Genomic DNA, 18,527 nt, shown 5'->3' on the forward strand with positions numbered 1-18,527 from the left:
TTTATTAGGTCTGTTTTGAATGTATGATATATTTGATGCAGTTAAAAGTCTCAGCATGTCAGAAGTGGAAGTAAAGGAAATAGCAGTAGCTAATATGATTTAGAGAAGTTGAAATGAATTCTATGTCAATAAACTTTTCAGCACTCAACAGGGAGTTGTAAGCAGCACTCTGTTTAGTGTCTTTCTTCTCAAAATGCAGGTCTTTTCTTTAGGATCATTAAGATAATGAAAACCTTTTTTTAGGAAGAGAAAATCATGGTCGTTGTGTGAGGAATTATACGTTTGGTAACCTTTTTCTCAGCCGCAGCTATTGTGTGCTGTGGTGTGAAGCGCTGGATCCATTTTTTTGCTGTGTCTGCAGTAATGACAGCTTCCTCATATGTGATCTTGTATGTGCAGAACAATAGCAGGAAACGAAGCCAGTTGGATGCTTTTGCCCTCAAGTGTTGGCACGGAAAAGGAAAAGATACAGGACGGGTCACACAAACACACACACACACACATAAAAACAACCTCGATCTGATCTACATACACAGACATTTGCGTCAACCATGTAGTTATTTAGTATTATTGAACTAAAGACTAGAAGGGATTTAACTTGCTTGACAACCATAAAATTCCCATATAAGTTCCAGTCTTGCTCCAGTAAAGCTCCAGAGAGATGCATATAGTGTGCGCTTGATCGATCTGTTTATCAATCAGACAACCAATCTGTCCATATCAGTGATAACTGAATCAACAGCTGCTGAAGTTGTGTTACAGTATAACATACAATTTAACTTTCATGTCATTATGTGATAATGATAATGATGGTTTATTGATATGTATTGTAAAATACATGTGAAGCCAGCTCATAATTTAACATGATACCATTATACTTTTCACTATGTCATTGTGTCATCACTATCCAATGAAAGCCACACATCTCTGAAATGTCAACTTTTCATGAGCCACAAAAAAGTAATTCATCTTTAGAGTGGTTCCTCTGTAACTTCCGATAAAGCCTGGTCCTCCAGCATCGTAATTTCTCTGTTAATTCTGAGTCAATGAACGTGGGTAAATCAGTGTAGGAGTCTGGCACTGTAGGAACACTTGTGGGCTTCATTGACGCCACTTTTGGCCAACTAAGTGTACACAAACGCAACACACACACACACACACACACACACATGCACACACACATACTACAGCTGAGAACACTCCAGATCAGTTGTACTGTATGAAATACCGGCTTTGTCTTCTCACACAGTGGCCACTTTCATTCAAGGGCAGTATGTGGGTCTATTGTTGTCTTTCAGTATTTGCCGGCCAGTTGATCATCACCATAATGCTCCACAGGCAGAGAACACATTGGCTGTCATATAATCATCCTATTGTGTTTCCTATGAGAAACACCAGCTATGACAAAGTGGTGGAGTGGGCAAAAATTTAAATAATTTTGGGCAGTTGTTTTACTGGACTGATAGCAGAACTGACGTCAGTAAGTGAATTAATGATTATTATGACTCAGTTTTATCATGTCCAGTGCAAACAGCATAGCAAGATGTCAGTGAAGATTCTCAGACGTCCAGGTCATGCTTATCTAAGGAGGGTTGAATCAAGGGCGACTCGCTTTGGCGAAGATGTTTCAGCTTCAAAAAACAAAAAGAAATCTTCTTTCTGTTTCTTTCTCTTTCTTCTTTCTGTTTTAACTGTGTCTCCAGTGCCCAGTGAAGTGCGCCTTTCCTCTTTCCTGTTCGTCAGAGAGAGACTATTGTTGTAGTATTTATGAATGGTACAGGAAAAACAGGTTGAGAGATCTGTCTTGTTCAAGAGTCCAGTCCACTACTTACACAGTCCAGTTTGACCTTGAAGGATCAACCTCTGGACTGTGACTTGACATGAATTAACAAATTTTTACAATACAGAAACATCCATGGATTCATCATCTATACCTCTAATCCTTTAAGGTTGCAAGGGAGCCAATCACAGCTGACACTGCGCAAGAGGCAGGGAAGACTCTGGACAGATTGTTAGTCTACCACAAAAACACATTTACTATTCCAAACTAAGACTAGTGATAAGGATAAATGTGTCTATTCATTTTATTGTGCTTCGATCTAAAAGACGTCAGCCCACCCTGTGCTGCCACCTCCAGGATCCTGAGGCTCAGTTGTGTGACAAAGCAGAACGTCAGCCTTTACATCAGCTTGCTCTGTTTGTATCATCTACTTTGATTCTGCAGTGATCAGTGATTGTCTTTGTCATCAAACTGTTTCAATATCCCATCAATAAGCATTGGCTCAGCACATTAAGGAAAAGGGAAACGGTCTTCATTTTCATTTTCAGTCATGTGACAATTTTGTAGTGATGATGCACCAAGTACTGTGTAAAACTGCTGAGCTCATTTGATGAGGCAATGGATAAAAACTCATTGGTGATAGCCCATGTGACAAATCCCATATTGTAGAGCAGAATAAGTTCTCTTTCACAATTATGTGCCAACACTTTTTCCTGGTGTTGACACAGGTTGTAGGTATGGTGACATGTTGGGCAAGGCTTACAATGATACTAATAGATATAAAGTCAGGAGTCAACTGACACAAATGTCTAAGATTGGTTTTATTGTTATGATTATATACTATTATGGTTATTATAGAGGAGTCTCGAAGTAAATTACATTCTATTGGGATACATGAAATACAAGTTAAACTGCATCAGCTGGACATGATTTGATTGAGTTCATGTAGACAAATGAATTTTAAGTGGGTTTGATAAACTGTCAGAGAGTTTGGTGACAGTGGGCCAAGAAGAGACCAGTTTTTGTCTTTGATAGCTGCAGTTTTGGCAGAAAATTTAACTTATTAGGAACACATATATGAAAAAGACAGCTATGTTTGGCTCCCTTCCTTGTACTGCAGTGACATCTACTGTTCTGATGGTGTACAGCCAGTAAAAAGTTCATTTTTACCAGTGAGCCATGCATCGCTTCTTGATGACAGACTTGAAACAACCCACTGATTTTAAATATGGTAAGAAGATTGTTATTGTCTGTCTGAAGCTTGGTATTTCATATCATAACATTTAAAATTAAAGCTTTATCAAAGTGACTCTTGTTGAAACATAGACTACTAGAGTCACTCCTTATGAAATGCTTGAAAATAAAGATTAACTACTGGCATCATTATCACTATTAAGCAAGGTAAAACCAATGATGTTATTCATTCAAATGCATTCAAAGCACAACAAAAACACTACACATAGAGATGGCTAATTTGTGACAGGAAAGCCAGTCTTTTATTTTCCTTTTCAATTTTCATCAAATTATAGAAATCAAAAATCCAAAAAGTCCTTTACAAATACAGGAGAGTTGTGTTCATACAAATCAACACTGTTACATAAATACACCAGGTTTGTGACAATTCTTTAATACAGACACACAGTTTATATTTATCAACCAAAAAAAAAAACACAAACAAAAACACAGAGGTTTGAAATATATAATCATAGGACTACAAAGGTAAAATTTCATACATATATTATGGTCATTTACCATTTCCATCATTTTTATGTGTTTGTGTGAGTGTGAATGTGTGTATGTGCATGTTTTACAGTGTGTGAGGTTTCAGTGTGTGTATGTGCATCACTGTGTCTAAATCATTGTCCATGTCTCATCTAGGACCGAGCTTCAAGGGGTTCTTAGGAGACGAGAGGTTCTTCTTGCTGTTGTGGGGCTTCACTTTCAGGTTTTGTTTTGGTGCTGTTTTCAAGTAAAAATGAAGCTGCAGCAGAAGAGATGAAGAGAAAAAGTAAGTAACCGAGGCATAATATCATTACAAGAACATACAGATGCACAAAATAAGTTACAGGCTTCTAAAAAGTAAATTGGTGGGTATAATTGTTAATCAGTTGTACACATGCAAACACACCTGTGTGGCCTCAGCTGGTCCCACTGTGACAGTGCTGGTGGAGGGGACGTAACCTGGGGCAGATGCTGTCACAGTGTACGTGCCTGGTAACAGGAGTCTGAAATAGTCACCATCCACTCCTGGAGGAGCAAACATATGGGAGAAAAAATGAGACATCGAGACATCCAACTATTCAAATTTCAAGCTACGCAGTGGTGGAAGAAGTATTCAGATCCATTAGTTAAGTAATATCGAGTATAAGAAATAGCAAGTAGAAATTCAATCTGGAAGTTTAATTAACTGCATAACAATGCCTGATATTTAACTGTGTTCATAAGACTGTGGAAGTCAGACAGTTAAAAAAAAATAAAGCGTGAAATTAGAACTATTTGAGTAAATGTAAATACACTACAGGTACAGTTTGCATTATTTTCAAAGTGCATTTTTACTATTCACCACTAGAGGACATCTTGCACCATTCCTGTTTGAGAATTGACTACACTTATTTTTTCATGTGATAATACAGTCAAATTCAGCCATAAAAACACAACTCTTTCTCTTTTCTACATTCTTTGGATCTGTGCGTCTTTAAAAAGCTCATTTTGTCTCCCGGTGATTCACTCTCTTCAGGTGATTGAGATTCTTTTCATCAATTTTTGGACACTCTGTTCTTAATCATCGCCAACCAGGACAGTAGCAGATCATTTACCACAAACCTAACCCACAAATTCTTCAACACCAGAGTCAAGGAGTAAAAAAAACAACCAGGAACAACAACCACATCTGTGTAATAATGAACTGACATCCCTCCAGCTGCTTCTTACCGCCGGTCACGTCATGGTTGACGCCAGCCACTGAGATCTCAGCTTTGCCGATAGGGTTGTTGTTTTCGTCATAAACCATGCCTTTTATCCCATGATGCACCTGAAAAAGAATAGAAAACAGCACTGATTGCAGGTCACATCAGGTCATAAAATACATTTTCAAAGCAAACCCTAAAACACTAGACCTTATTGACCTTCCCCAGTCTTGTGGTCTGCAAAAGACACACAAACAAAACAAGATCCAAACAGTATCTGCAAGCCCTTTCTGTTTGGTCTGTTTAATCAGAGCTGTGGAAAAAGGTATGCACTTCTGAACCCTCCCTTGTGGCTTTAGAAACACTATTAGTGGCAAAGCATCACTGTATTTTATCTCAGTGGGATAAAGGACATTCTGTCTTCGAACCAAGGCTTCATTTCATGCTTGACAGAAGGTAGAAGTCAGTTTACTTGTATTACACTAAATTTCACGCAGCTCATTCTGAGTCACTTTATCCAGGGAATTCCGGCCAATATTTACAGGAAGCCAAAGTACTGGACTCTTGACTCTTGGCAGTTGGAGTTTTGTGTGTAATTGTATGACTGTGTGTTTGTGGTGATGTGTGCATCAAGTTGTAAAATTGAGATACTTTATTGACTTAACTGTAATATGTCAGATTTTGTATTTGATTTCTCACGTTCTGACCTGTTCCAGGTACGAAACCAGTGCCTCTCGGTTGCCCAGCCATTCTCTGGGCAGGGCTGATGCTGGGGGGAACTTATCACAGCTCAGCTCCAGGGTGATCTCAAAACAGTTGGTGTACAGGTAGTTGAAGTCCTGCATGCCTGAAACACATAAAGATATTTGATTTCACGCACAATATATACAGTATATATGGGTATACATTATATAAGGAGAGAGAGAGTCCAGAGTGGATTACATGGGCCCCCAGTTACATTCATATAGGGGCTGTTCAGATCTTTATGGAGTCATTGTAATTTATTGAAAGGCTGAATTTATTACAGTGGACTCAAAACCGCTGTTGTGCAAGTTTGGTCAGTCTGAAACTGGACACCAAAGCTTTTGCTAAGATTTTTGAAAGAACTTTTTTTGATGGATTTTCAATACACCCAAAATCAGACTGAGTTTTTGAAAGGCTGAATTTTCTAAAGCCTAATGCATATGAGGCAGTTATAGGGAGGGAAAGTTCAAAATGTAACCTCATAGACCATGACATAACACTTGGAGCAAAGGGAGTTGTTAAAATAAACATAACGTGTTCCTACTAAATGTGACTGTGGGTGTTTTCACCCAATTCAAAAAGCTTGCGTGATGACTCAACCGAAAAGCTCAAGGGATTCACATTCCAAGGAAGAATCCAGACCAGCTCAGACCAGGACTTACAGATCAAAGACGTGGGTCTTGTTATTGCTGCAGTTACAGATTAACTGAGCTAGAACTGAATACAAGCCCAGACAGTTTGATGAACTTGGTGCTCTGCAGCCTCCAAGCAGTCTATGGCAAAACTTTACCGTCAGAATTCATCAAGTCTTAAAACAAAGTTCTCAACCCATAAACCGAACAAGGGAGGATGAGGAGTGGAGTTAGCTGCCAGTGCTGAAGCTTGTATGACTCCCAATGGCCTGTAGGTGGCTGATGCCAGTAAATTATATTGTTTCAAACCAAACCCTAATAACAGCCTCGCTGTGCACAGCCTGGGTTTTTTGCATGGCACACAAAAAAGCAAAAATAAAGCTCAAATATTCACTGTCTTTGTTTTCTATGTGCAATTGAAAGACACTGAATCTGCCACACTGCTGACGAAGCATTTGATTTATTCACACAACACAGGATTTCTCAACACAAAGACAAGATATACTACTTGACAGTAGAGTAAAACTACAAAAAACAGACCCTCCCAAAAAACCACAACATCCTCCCCACTAATATCTCAAAAAAAGTGATGAATTTGTAAAACTGATTTCATTTTTAAAAAAAATGTGTTACATAAAACATTTTACTGTCAGTGCTAAAAATAATAATATATGAAAAATTATTTTCTCAATATCAACCAAATTTCAGATTAGAAATTGCAACAAACACAGAATAGTGTGTCTTAAATATTCCAGCCACTGTATTTATGAACCATGAGCCACTAACTCAACATTTTGTCAGTGACAAAATGAACTGGATACACAGTATCTGTGGTAAACTGTCTCTTGATGGTGTTTAAACGCAACAAGGTGGTGTCAAACTTACAAACCTGAGCAGCTAGACCGAGGGGTCAGTGGGAGTGTAGCTGTAAATGTACTGGGGGTGAAGAGGTTAAAGGCAGGAGGAGAGCACAGAGGCACCAGAGAGAGTCAGAGAGTTCACAAGGACACTGGGAAAGGGTGCCATGCAAGCCACTCAAGGCATCTCATTCATGCTGAAGTCTGTGCCAGTGCCTGCCATCATTCACGCAGGTGGCCTTGTCTTTCTTTGGAACAAGAATAATAATGGATGGTCTCCAACATATTGGAATTTTGCATGTCAACAAGAAACACTTTGTTGTACGCTTGGAGGTCTCAGGTTCTAGTCTTGACCTGCCTTCAGTTCTATCTCTGGGGTGTATGGCAATGCACAGCGCTACATAGCACAAAGACTGGAAACAGAGGGAAACCGCTAGCCTTGCCTGACCTTTTGCAGAGGTAACTAAATCTACATACCAACACCTCTAATGCTCAATTACTATTTTAATATTACTTTCTAACTAACGCGCTAACAAGATATACTTAATATTATAACGTTTATTTAATCTGTAAAGGACAGTAAAAATGACTAGTTGTGTTTTCAAGCTAACAACCAGTAGCTGGTGGTAGCTTCGTATTTAGCTAACTCAGCAAAACACAAGGAAACAAAACTGGAAATTACTGTTAAATACTGATTGAAATGGATGGAAGTCATGATGAAGTACACAGAAAACAACATCTTTATGCTATGCTAATACAAATGTAGAGTCACATTTCAGACAGGCTCAGTTGCTAACATGAGCTTGTACACGCTTAAATTGTTTGGGTGGGGCTATAAACCTACAACAACCACTCTCCTTAATCTACCAAATATGCATTTCATGATTCCAGTAGCATTTCTAGTGTTTTCTAATTCTTCTTTATTTGTTGTTTTCTCTTCACGCTGCTCATTTACTTACCTTTGGACAGAGAGTACCAGCTGGCCCCATTGGTGATCCCCTCATCAAAGAAGTCTCCACAGTTCCAGCCCTTGTGCATCCAGCTGTGAGCGTACGAGTAGGTCCTCGCCAGCTGTCATCACACACAAATGTACCCCATCATCCACACACGTTTTCCACACACATGAAAGAGAAAGCAATGATATCAGATGTGTCCTAGAGGAAAGAAGGAAAGAATTTTTAATCTGCAGCACACCTGTCTGAAGATTTTGTCATCAGGAGTGGCAGCATATGTGGTCCTCCCTCGAATGCGGGGATCTCTTGACTTATCAAACGGGTAATTGGCCACCACAGCTCCTCCATGGAGGTTGGCTGACAGGACAAAATTGTAGTTTTGCATCCATTTTATGACTGCTAAAGTCTCTGGTTCAACCTGTGGAGGATATTCAATGATAAAGTTAGACTTATAGGCCATATGGACCTTTTTCTATACACACACACCCAGAGATATATTGAATCTAACTACTCATGACAGTATTTACATAATCTCCTTTATCAAATGTCCAACTCTTATTACTGTTGAATAATTAGTCTATGATTAGTTTTGTTCCCAATCAATTGAAACAAATTGTCTAATCCTGTATTAGTGTCTGTCAGACCGCCAGTATATGGTTACTTATATTAAAGTATTATACATAGTCTCCACTTCTTCACAGACCTTAACTAAACAACATCAGTGGACTGAAGACATCTGGTTTTCTTTTCACCCAGAACCACTGACTTTCTCTTGGCTGGTTATCTGGACAAATCTTTGTTTTTCCCTGATTTGCCATATGCACATATTTTCTCTGTGATTTTCCACTGTCAGGCAACCAGGTTAATCTTTAGGCAGCCATGGTCAATTCTTCAGCCTTTTTCAAGCCCATGAAATGATCCTTCAGCTTCATTTGAAGGGCACTTTCCCCCCTCATCCTCTCAATGCTGCTGTTCATCTCATTTTATCAAGGCTCTAAAATCTGTCAGATGTGCTTAGCATTTGTTCCTTTCCCATTTTTGAGTCTGGAATTCAGCAAGAAAGATTAGTTTACAAGATGATGAAGTGCCTAAATGAAAGCTGCCAGGATGGAAACACAACAGCTACTTCTACAGTAAATCTACAATAGGAAAATCTGTTGCTGTTAATATTTACTTAACACTAACTAATGCATCTTATTCTGCACAAACAGGATCAGTTTTTGTGCCACATTAGCTACCTGTAAATTTCACTTTAGGCTGCCATTTCTTTGCTCTGCAAGCAGCTAACTATCCTCACACACTCCTAGTCGTATATCGTGTTTGGAGACAAGGAGCAATACCTCTCCTTGAATAAGGTATGTAGGAAAATAAACAGTCTGGCTCTGTTCAAGAATAATCAGGCTGGCCAGAGCCCACTAGCCTTGAATGCAGCATTCGTCCTAAGAAGAGGGACTTATTTATGATGTGTGGATCTTAATATACACCCGTAGGTACTTTGGAGTCAGACCTGTCACCATGGTGTAAGGTTACATATGAAGGGCGCGCACACACACACACACACACTCACAAAAACACAGACAATCATATCTTAGTTTTAGCTGCGCAGACAGAGAGAGACTACTGTGTCAATCATTGACAGGCAATTCAAGGGAAGGTTTTCACACTGCAGGGGGGATGTCCTCTGCAGGCTAATCAGTTGTCAGCAGATACTCTTGCAAAAGTCACTGCCTGGCCTCATGGTGCGAGGTGGGCTCTTTTTCAGGGGCTGAGTAAATACAGTATTTCTAAGAACAGACTCCCGCTGTCAGTCTGCGAATGGTGGAAAATGTAAAAAAAAAAATAAATAAAAAAGTGAATCCTGAGTGAAATTTACCTTGAAAAATTACAACTACTCTCAAGAGAGAGATTTTGATTTTTTTGAGATGAGAGAATTTGTCATCAGATTTGATGGATAATACCACTCTTCTTCATACAGGAATCAAAAAACTTCATGAGTAGGGCCCTAGGGTTTTTGTATTTGTCAGTTATTGCAGCTGACAAAAGACCAGCCTGCTGGCCCAGAAACATATTTCTTCACCTCTGGTCTGTTTTGGTAAACTGTGTTGCTAATTGAATTCATTTCACTGGATCATCAGTTGGCTGATGTAAATGTAGCATGGCCGAGCCTGCAGGCAAGCACAGGAGATTGTGGCTTCGTGCAGCCTGTGAGGATGTTATCCTGACCAGCATGAATGAAGTATCTGTAACAGCGGCACAGTTTCTCTTTTGTGTATCTCTTTCAGGCAGCAGTCATGCGGGTAGAAAGCCAGCTCACAACTACAGGGTTTTAGCTTTCTCAGTGCATTTGCAGCCCATTGAAACAGGTAAATAGCAAAATTAGAAAATCAGAATTAAAGGGCTGTTATCTGTGCAGAAACAAAAACAATTTACTGATATTTGATCATTATCTGCTTAAAATGTGTGTTCAGAGAATATTAGCCTTTGTATGTAAGCAGGTGTATCAGGGTGGGGGTGGTTTCAACTTCTATTTTGTTGTTTCCTGTTTTGTGTTTTGATATAGACTATACTCCAAAAAATCTTCTCAAGACCATTATTTCTAAATACTGCAGGTATCTGTGAGGATTTGACTTTTTAAACTTGGAGGAATGCTTTATTATATTTGTAGAGACATTACATTATCCAGCGATAAAACACTCTGCTGCTTCAGGAAGGAGAGACCAAAGGCCAGGCCAATTTAGAGGAAAACTTGAAGGAAATTAACCGTGAATTATACAGCAGCCCTTTTAGTGTGTGCTGCAGATAAGACAACCACGGACTAGATGTCCCCCTGGATCTGACCTTAATACTTTCAAAGTGCTTTTCAGCAGACTGTTAGGAATAGTTTTACAGCACACACATGCGTGTACCTCCGCTTTCGCTCTGTTCATTTTACACTGCAGTGATCTAAAATAATAAGTGCACAGTAAAAAACATAAAAACATAGTAGAGCCTGTTCAATCGACCGGAATGAAACCACAGTCTAACTATATGCACTATGTTATTATTATTCACTGTGTAGGTCAGGTTTCTGTTTTGCATTTTATTTTAATAGAAAGGACATGTAGTTGCATGTACAGTGTCTGACTGTGCAGAGAGCTTTGTGTGTTTTTGCCAAGTTAAAAATATTTCAAGGAGCACAGGCCTGGGTAAGTTGATTTCCAATAGTCTTGTAGCAATGAAACCATCCACAGCAGTGCAGGGCTCCATCAGGAAAAAGCACAGTGGTAAATGTATTAGGTATTTTCAAGAAAGTAGGCATTCTGTGTTTTTGGAGGACAGAGACTTGGCAATGAAGAAACAGTTTTGAGTGAAATCACAGGGTTTATAAGCTATGTGGAGAGTCAGGCAATACCTCAGGGTAGCAGGTAACAGCTACACTCCACAGACCGCAGAGTAGCTCAGTTTGACTTCTCATGGTGGTGAAAGAGACACAAAAATGTTTAGCTCAAGCTGAAGGTTTTCTTATACACTACATATATCTTATCAGGTGTTATCATTCCAAGGCTGAGGACCTCTTTTTTCCATTTAATTTGTTTCCTTCTTCTCACATCCAAAATTTTCCAGGCTTTTTCTTTGCTCTTTGCTCTAGTACACCCTAAAAATCCATAACAGCAAACAGATGCCACAACAGGAAAAAAAAGCTCATCTTATGTGTCAACAAGACCTCTGGACCTGTAAAATTAAGGCTGGATCTAAAAGATATTTTTAGAGGTGCTTATGTTCCACTTTGTCATCTTAGCTGGAAAGAGTGCAGCTGCCTGTTTCAGTTTGCAAAGACAAAGGAGAGAAGCTTCTTTCTGACCCAGAAGAAGAAAAGCACAGTTTACATGAGGAGATATAGGTTTTTCAGTAAGATAAGCAAACACGCCAGTCTAAACGGGTCACACTGCTCAGGCACACACAAACATGAACAACGTGAAACAGACAGCCGGTTCACTCGGTCTACTCACTGTTTAAATTCATGGACAGGAGAATCTGATCCAGTGCAAATCTCACGAATTCATTTATGTCAACAAAGTTAAAGCCAAGATAACTCGGCTATGTTACAGTTGCTCATTATTCAACACTGAGCACACAAACTAACACAAGCATGAAAAATATCTTTATCCATCCTCCTCTCTCACTCACTCATGCTTATATTTTTACACTGTATGCACTGATAAATGGTGTCTTGTGTATTCGTCTCCTCAGTGTTTATCCAGCGGCACTGACCTGTTGCTCCCAGTTGTCTGGCAGGGGCAGGTGGTGGTTTCGTCCATTGGTTTTCTCGTAGTAATACATGAGTGCGTTCAGGTCTGGAAAGTTCCGGTTCAGATCGATTTCTCTGGCATTCCCTCGACCCACCAGGTAGCCGTTGAACTCTGGACCCTGTTGACCCACACAGAAACTATCAAGTGTGAAAAACAGTCATCTTGCTTGACAGCAGTAAAGGAAATTTTAGTTTTGTAAGCTGCACTGGGGCTCTTCAGTGTAACAATAGTAAATTCCAACAAGTTCTTTCTGGATATAAACCTTAATTCACACTGATCATCTTGCACTCTTAGGAATCCAAACTCAAAACCTCCCCAAAAGCCTATAATGGATGTCAACACTACACAAATAAGAATGATAATTCCAAGACACTTTGAACAACAACAAAAACCCTATAATATTGCATGGTATGGCACAATACCAAAAGTTTTCGGCTATGCAAGCAATGTAGCTCTAGGGATGGGAATGACAGTTAGTTGGTCCAGACTGAAAAATCTCAAAACCTTCTGGAATGACTGCCACAACATTTTGTACAGACATTCATTGTACCCAGAGGATCAATCCTAATGACTTTGACAGTTCCTTCATCAAGCATCACCACGAGGTTCACATTTGTGTTTAAAACAAATGATATTCCCATCAGCCTCAGCTGTACTTTTTGTGTACTGCTAACTAGCAAATGTTAGCATGCTAACAAGTTGCTAAACATTAAACATGCTAAACATTATAGTGGCTAAATGCTGATATGTTGTTGCTAACAAAGCGCTGCTGTGTACAGCCCTACACAGCCGTTAGCATGGCTGTAGACTGATTTATTATACAGAGGAGTCAGAGTGCCCTGGAATTTTCATTTTTGTTTGTACTGGACTCCAAAAACGACCTTTTATCACTGAGTGTCATTCTAAAAATTACTTTTTGTTACTGACTATAAAACAAAGATGCTCTCAAGTTGCCTCTTTTTTTTGACAGTAAGGGCATATTCCAAAAATTCAGAGTTCTAAAATAGGGAGTCTGGATTTGCATAGTATTTGTAATTTTCCATGCAGGCCTCTACAGGACTTTCTGACCTGCTGGAAGACAGCTGAAAGAACTGGCTGAAGTCTACATGGAACTATTTAAATCTTTTCTGATGCCGTAGACATGATCGTACTTTGTTTTTCCTCAAAAACTCAATTACTACCTAAAATCAGTACTGTGCCTTCTAGGATGAAACAACCTTCCCATTGTTTTCCAGATGCTGCTGCACCCAAACATCTGTTGATGCAACAAATTACAGTGCGGTGTGCGTGTGTCGTCTGAGTGGCAAAGAGAGAGGGACCGTCATATGCAACTGGCCTCCTCAGGACATATAATTAGTCTCAGAGAGATTGTACGCACGTGTGTGTGCGTGTGTTAAAGGGGGTTGCGTGCGTGTCTGTTGTTTCACAGCCCATATAATTAGCCCTGGTACAGAGCTAGGGGCACTCTCAGGGAGCTGATCGATGGGATTATTACAGACATTAGCAAACAGTAGAGGAACATTACCTGAGAGTGTTTGGCTCTTCTCAAACACACACATGTTCATCAAATCAGATAGCTTTAGATTTATGTTATCGCGGGGTAAGATGTGTGTTGAATGGGTGTATTGAGCTGTGATTTAACCTCCAAGTATTGAGTTTCACTGAGGGACCTTAACATTCCTAACATTTCCACTGGCAAGAGCACAATCAAGGAAAAATGTGGAAACTTTTTCTCCACAAGTGGCAAATGATTGCTTAAGAAAAACTATCCTCAGCCAAATGCGTCCCTGCGGAAGACTTTTCCCTGGTTTTCTTTTGGCTTGCAGAGGCAGTGGAGCTCGCGTGTATTGTCAGGGTGTACATTACCTGTCTGGCAGCCACCTCGTAGCCATCAGGGTTCATGGAAGGCAGGATGTGGATGCGCGTGTCATGGATCAGCCTCATGATCCTCTGGTTTCCAGCCCGATACTCCTCGCATAGAAACTGGGAGAACTTAATGAGCAGTTCACGGCCGAGCACTTCATTGCCATGCATGTTGCCCACGTACTTGAACTCTGGCTCCACTGGGGAGGAAGTGGAGAGGGTTGGAGAGGGGTGGGGGGGCATGAGGTCAAAAAGCCATCGTAGAGCTGTCAAGCATGACATTTAAAATGACTGCCTGAGCACATGCACATATGCACATATAGTGTATATGAGTACACTCACTGGGTAGGCTATTATTTCATGTTTATAACTCCTAGCCTATGAGTTTTTATGAGTCTTTAAGGCGCCATATTGAATTTCTAAATGTCACAAAACCTGACTAATGACCATACAGCGACCATATAGTGCATTTAATGTATATGATAATGTTTCAGTGATTTTCACTGTATTTTCAAAGATTATCTTGAGTAAAAGACATTAGGCTCCAAGGGAGAGTTTGAGGTAGAGTGCAATGTAATTTTTATCTGCAACACACTGAATTTAGTGCAATAAGTAGCACAAGAGCCATTGTTTTAAAAAAAGCAGAGATATCTTCTTTTTTACTTCACACGTTCTTCTTCCTTGTCACAACCTGGCAGCTACATATGCGACAATGCAACTCTACTAGCTTTTTAAGATCTGAGTGTGCTTTGTGCTAGTAGCGGCTATTGTAGCTTTGAGCCTGTAGAATCAAGCAGAGATGAGGACAGGGGGCTACAGATGTCACCTCCCAGACCGATACTGACTCACAGGTTATCGCCTGGAGCAGTTACACAGCTCCTTCTGGAGACACAACAGGCCTCGTGCAATTTTTTTAAAATTCATTTTGACCTGTAAAGGAGTTAGCCACAATGAGCTACTGACCATACCAGACCAAGTGAGGCTGTAGAGGCAAAAACTGTATTTTATGGCTTATAGGTTCAATTTTTCAGTTGTATAAGTAAGATTGTGTTATTTTTTCTCACTTAAAACTAATTAGCAAGCTTAATGTTTTTGTATTATTGCACAAATTCTTGATAAGTATTTTCTCAAGGTTGTGACAGATGTGAGCCCAGGGGAGTGAGTTTTATTACAGCTGATTGAATTATTTAGATAAGGTCATCTGGCATTCCTATGAGTATTGGTCACTGATTGGGTGAGCCACCTATCCAAACAGTCTCCCTCTATGTGTAGGGTTCCCTCCTCCCAGGGGTCCCTTCATTAATCACTGCTGCCGCTGCGTTGAGAGAGCTGCTGAATACTGTGGCTAAATCTGTGGTGTTTACAAATGCGTGTGTCCTGTATTTGTTATTTTACACCATACCTATAGTTCATGGCGCTGCAACTGTTGTAACTGCTTGCACTTCTGTTGCTCACATGAAGAAGTACTTGTGGGTTTTTTGGGGGGTGGGGGGTGGGGGTTGGGGTATTGTGTGGGTGAGCAGATACTCCCAAATTTATGAACACCCTTCTCTAATTGCTTCAGGCACCCAAATGGCAGCTTGGGTGCTGCAATTCACCTCTTTTCCTTTAACAAGGGGCCAACTGGCCTTGAGTTCAGAAAACAGTATTGGCTCTAGCGTGCAGCTTTAAAAAAAAAAAAAAAAAAAAAAAAACACACACACACACACACACACACACAGACGCACACACACAGCAGCATGTGAAAGACATGAACTTCCTAAAGGGTTGCAAGAGGGCTGACCCAGACAAGCCCTAAGGTCACTCCCTTCGTGAAGTGCACAGTTCCTGTTTTTCACCCTCGGTCACCTTGCAACAGAACAGGCGCACATCCTTCTATTCTACTGAAGGAAATCCTTCCGTGTGCGAATGCAGGAAAAAATGCAAGCTCAGCCGCAGCCAAAAAAGCATTGCCTGCAGTTGTCAAACCTTTTTTTTCTTCAAGTAGCTGCTATTAAAAATGCAAAAATGGAAAAAAAAAAAAAATTAAATCACCTACATGGGTCTGATCTTTTGGCCTGTTTTCAGTTCAAACAGTGGCTGTAATGAGATTATGATTTCAAGTTTGCAACCGATATGCAAAATAAACACCTGCAGAGCTGATTCAGTGGTCAGGAGAGGGGAGAAAAACAAGCAAAGCTTTTGCTAGAGTGGGTTCAGGGTTAAATCCCTGTTGACTCAAACCGAACCCCTGTGTCATCTGCTCAGATTTGAATAACACCCCACATTCTGTCAGTGGCTGGATGGCAAAAATCTAAATGAATCACAGATGTTGAGTCAGTTCTTTCACTTTTGCCTTTTTCTTTGTTCACTTTTGAGTTTCCCACACATTACGGTCACTGATGTTTATCAGAGTGGCCAGTGAGGGATAACTCCCCCTCTCTTTTTTTCGTCTTCACTGTTAAAGCCACACAGTAATTCAGCTTCATAAAGCCAGATCGAAAGCTTGCATTTCAAAAACCAGAGCCCCCACAGACGACTCTGTCTCCTGCCAGCTATGTTCTCACTCCCCACAGCAAGAAGGCAAAACAAATGGGCAGCCAGTGACAAGACTGGGGCATTAGAAATCCATAATCATTTAAAGTTCATTTTCTGTACCACAAAAACAATGACAAACAAAAAATATTGTGCTTCAGAAGACACTTAATTGCATTAGAAATAGTATGAACTTGCTCTCCTGTAGAAATTTTAACACCGGTTTTCAAATTTTGTTCCAACTTGGAGTTTGCCATGTGTCTATTATTGTGAATAATCCCCTATTGTCTCAGTTGTCATCCTTCATTAAAACACTTTTGAGCTTAAAGTAACCCTCCCATCCACACCAGACAATCAGACAGTGAATCAGGTGTTACTCACATGCCTCATGGATGCCCGGGTTGTCACTGAACTCTAGCACATAGAGGTGTCGCCCCTCCACGCTGCGCCCGATGCTGTAAATGCGTGTGATGTAGGGGCACTCGCTCTGCACGGTGTACAGGGCTCGCACCATGTCCTCGTACCGGTGATGCTGGAAGTCTGGCGATGCGGCCGCCGCGAGCCCCATCAGCCCCATCAGCCCCAGGACAGCGCCGAGCCAGTGAAGAGTCCACCCCTGCTGCATGGTCCCTCAGAACCAAGTTGTGCAGTGGCAGCACAGTGAGGAGGATGAGAGGAGCCTGGTGAAGAGACTTGCTGCAACAATGCAAAGCACACACTGACACACACACACACTTACACTTTCAGATGTATATGTTTCCCCTTACACACCACACATGCTGCTTACTCCTTGCTTGCTCTTTTCCTTTCTTGTTCCCCTTCTTTCTCCTGCTCTCCCTCTCCCCCCTGCCTCCTCCCACATACAGTCCTCACACTGAAGAGCAAGTAAGGACAGCCCCTCGCTCCTTCTTTGTCTCACTCTCCTCCTCCAACAGCTGCTTCTCTCCCTCTCTCTTTTCCCTTTGGGTCCTTGTCAAGTACATGCTACTTGCTTTATTGCCGCTTAGAATGCTTCTGCTTCAAGTAGTTCGCCCCACAGCCCCCTCGGCTCCCCGCGCACACAATCTGAATTTCATTCTGTCTCTGAGACACTCATTTTCTATCCCTTTCTTTGTCTCTTGCTCTGGGTTCGGGTTCTATACTGCCTTCCTGGGAAAGAGGGGTTGTTTCCACGGCACTGCTCTCCCCAACCCCTGCAGCCCTCAATCATCCATTCATTAACTCTTAAGTCAACACACAACCCCTGTGTGTGTATATGTGTGTGTGTGTGTGTGTGTCTGCACTCCTCAGATGAATCAGTGTGAGAGCTCTTTCGCAACCTTTGGACTGGTTTTGTTGCTCTGTTTCCCTGAAGCAGCATTCATACACGCACATGTAGGAAAACATACCCACACATGCTCTTATGGCCCCGCAGAAGAAAAGACCAAATGCTGCAATTAAACTTCTAAAAGACACCGTTTGATGCCAAGACACATGCACCCCCAGCCCCAACGAACACACACACACACACACACACACACACACACACACACACACGCACACACAAACATACTGCAGAGTGTGCAAGGGGTGCTGTCAATCAAACCTGCTGGAGAAAAGAGGAGCTTTTTCCCCACAGAAAGTTGTGCAACTGCTTGCGGAAGTTTCTAAAGAAGAGACCGGGGAAAAGGCAAAGGTGAAGCAAGAGAAAGAGTTGAGGATGGAAAATTGAGCAATTTGGAGGTTAAGAGAAAGGAGGAGTGCCAAAAAAGACACAAAGAAAGGATAGTGAGGATGAAGAGAAAGCAGGGAGAAAGGAAGAGGGAAGACAGACACTGTAAAGGACGGAGAGACATAAATTTAGTGAAAGACTGTTACTGATTTTCATTCAAATTCAAAGCTGACACTACGTCATATTTACACAGCAGATGCAATCACTGCCCTTGCAACTGTCAATCTAAAGTAAGTGGGACTGCTCTCGACTAATCCTCATTGTCACTGCTGGTGACT

The 18,527-nt window shown here is 40.9% G+C and overlaps 1 protein-coding gene across 1 annotated transcript; it reads right to left on the reverse strand.

Moving 5' to 3' along the window:
- Nucleotides 1–3,250: 3,250 nt before the first annotated feature.
- Nucleotides 3,251–17,685, reverse strand: cpn1 (carboxypeptidase N, polypeptide 1). Its single transcript, XM_018698767.2, has 9 exons — nt 16,920–17,685; nt 14,028–14,224; nt 12,124–12,279; nt 8,114–8,290; nt 7,879–7,990; nt 5,394–5,533; nt 4,712–4,811; nt 3,909–4,027; nt 3,251–3,761 (listed from the first exon to the last, which is right to left on the reverse strand). The coding sequence occupies exons 1-9, from the start codon at nt 17,161–17,163 to the stop codon at nt 3,651–3,653; spliced, it is 1,356 nt and encodes a 451-aa protein (XP_018554283.1). The 5' UTR covers nt 17,164–17,685; the 3' UTR covers nt 3,251–3,650.
- Between the last annotated feature and the right edge of the window lie 842 nt (nt 17,686–18,527).

Source organism: Lates calcarifer, linkage group LG23 (genome assembly GCF_001640805.2).
Source record: "Lates calcarifer isolate ASB-BC8 linkage group LG23, TLL_Latcal_v3, whole genome shotgun sequence".
In the NCBI taxonomy this organism is placed as follows: domain Eukaryota; kingdom Metazoa; phylum Chordata; class Actinopteri; family Centropomidae; genus Lates; species Lates calcarifer.

What these genes read in the sequence shown, in the direction of transcription:
- cpn1 (XM_018698767.2), bottom strand. Translation starts at nt 17,163, where the DNA reads ATGCAGCAGGGGTGGACTCTTCACTGGCTCGGCGCTGTCCTGGGGCTG. An exon ending in CTGGTACTCTCTGTCCAAAG is followed by an intron (nt 5,534 to 7,878) that starts GTAAGTAAATGA and finishes TATGTGTTTCAG; the next exon opens with GCATGCAGGACTTCAACTAC. An exon ending in GACCAGCTGAGGCCACACAG is followed by an intron (nt 3,762 to 3,908) that starts GTGTGTTTGCAT and finishes CTTCTGCTGCAG; the next exon opens with CTTCATTTTTACTTGAAAAC.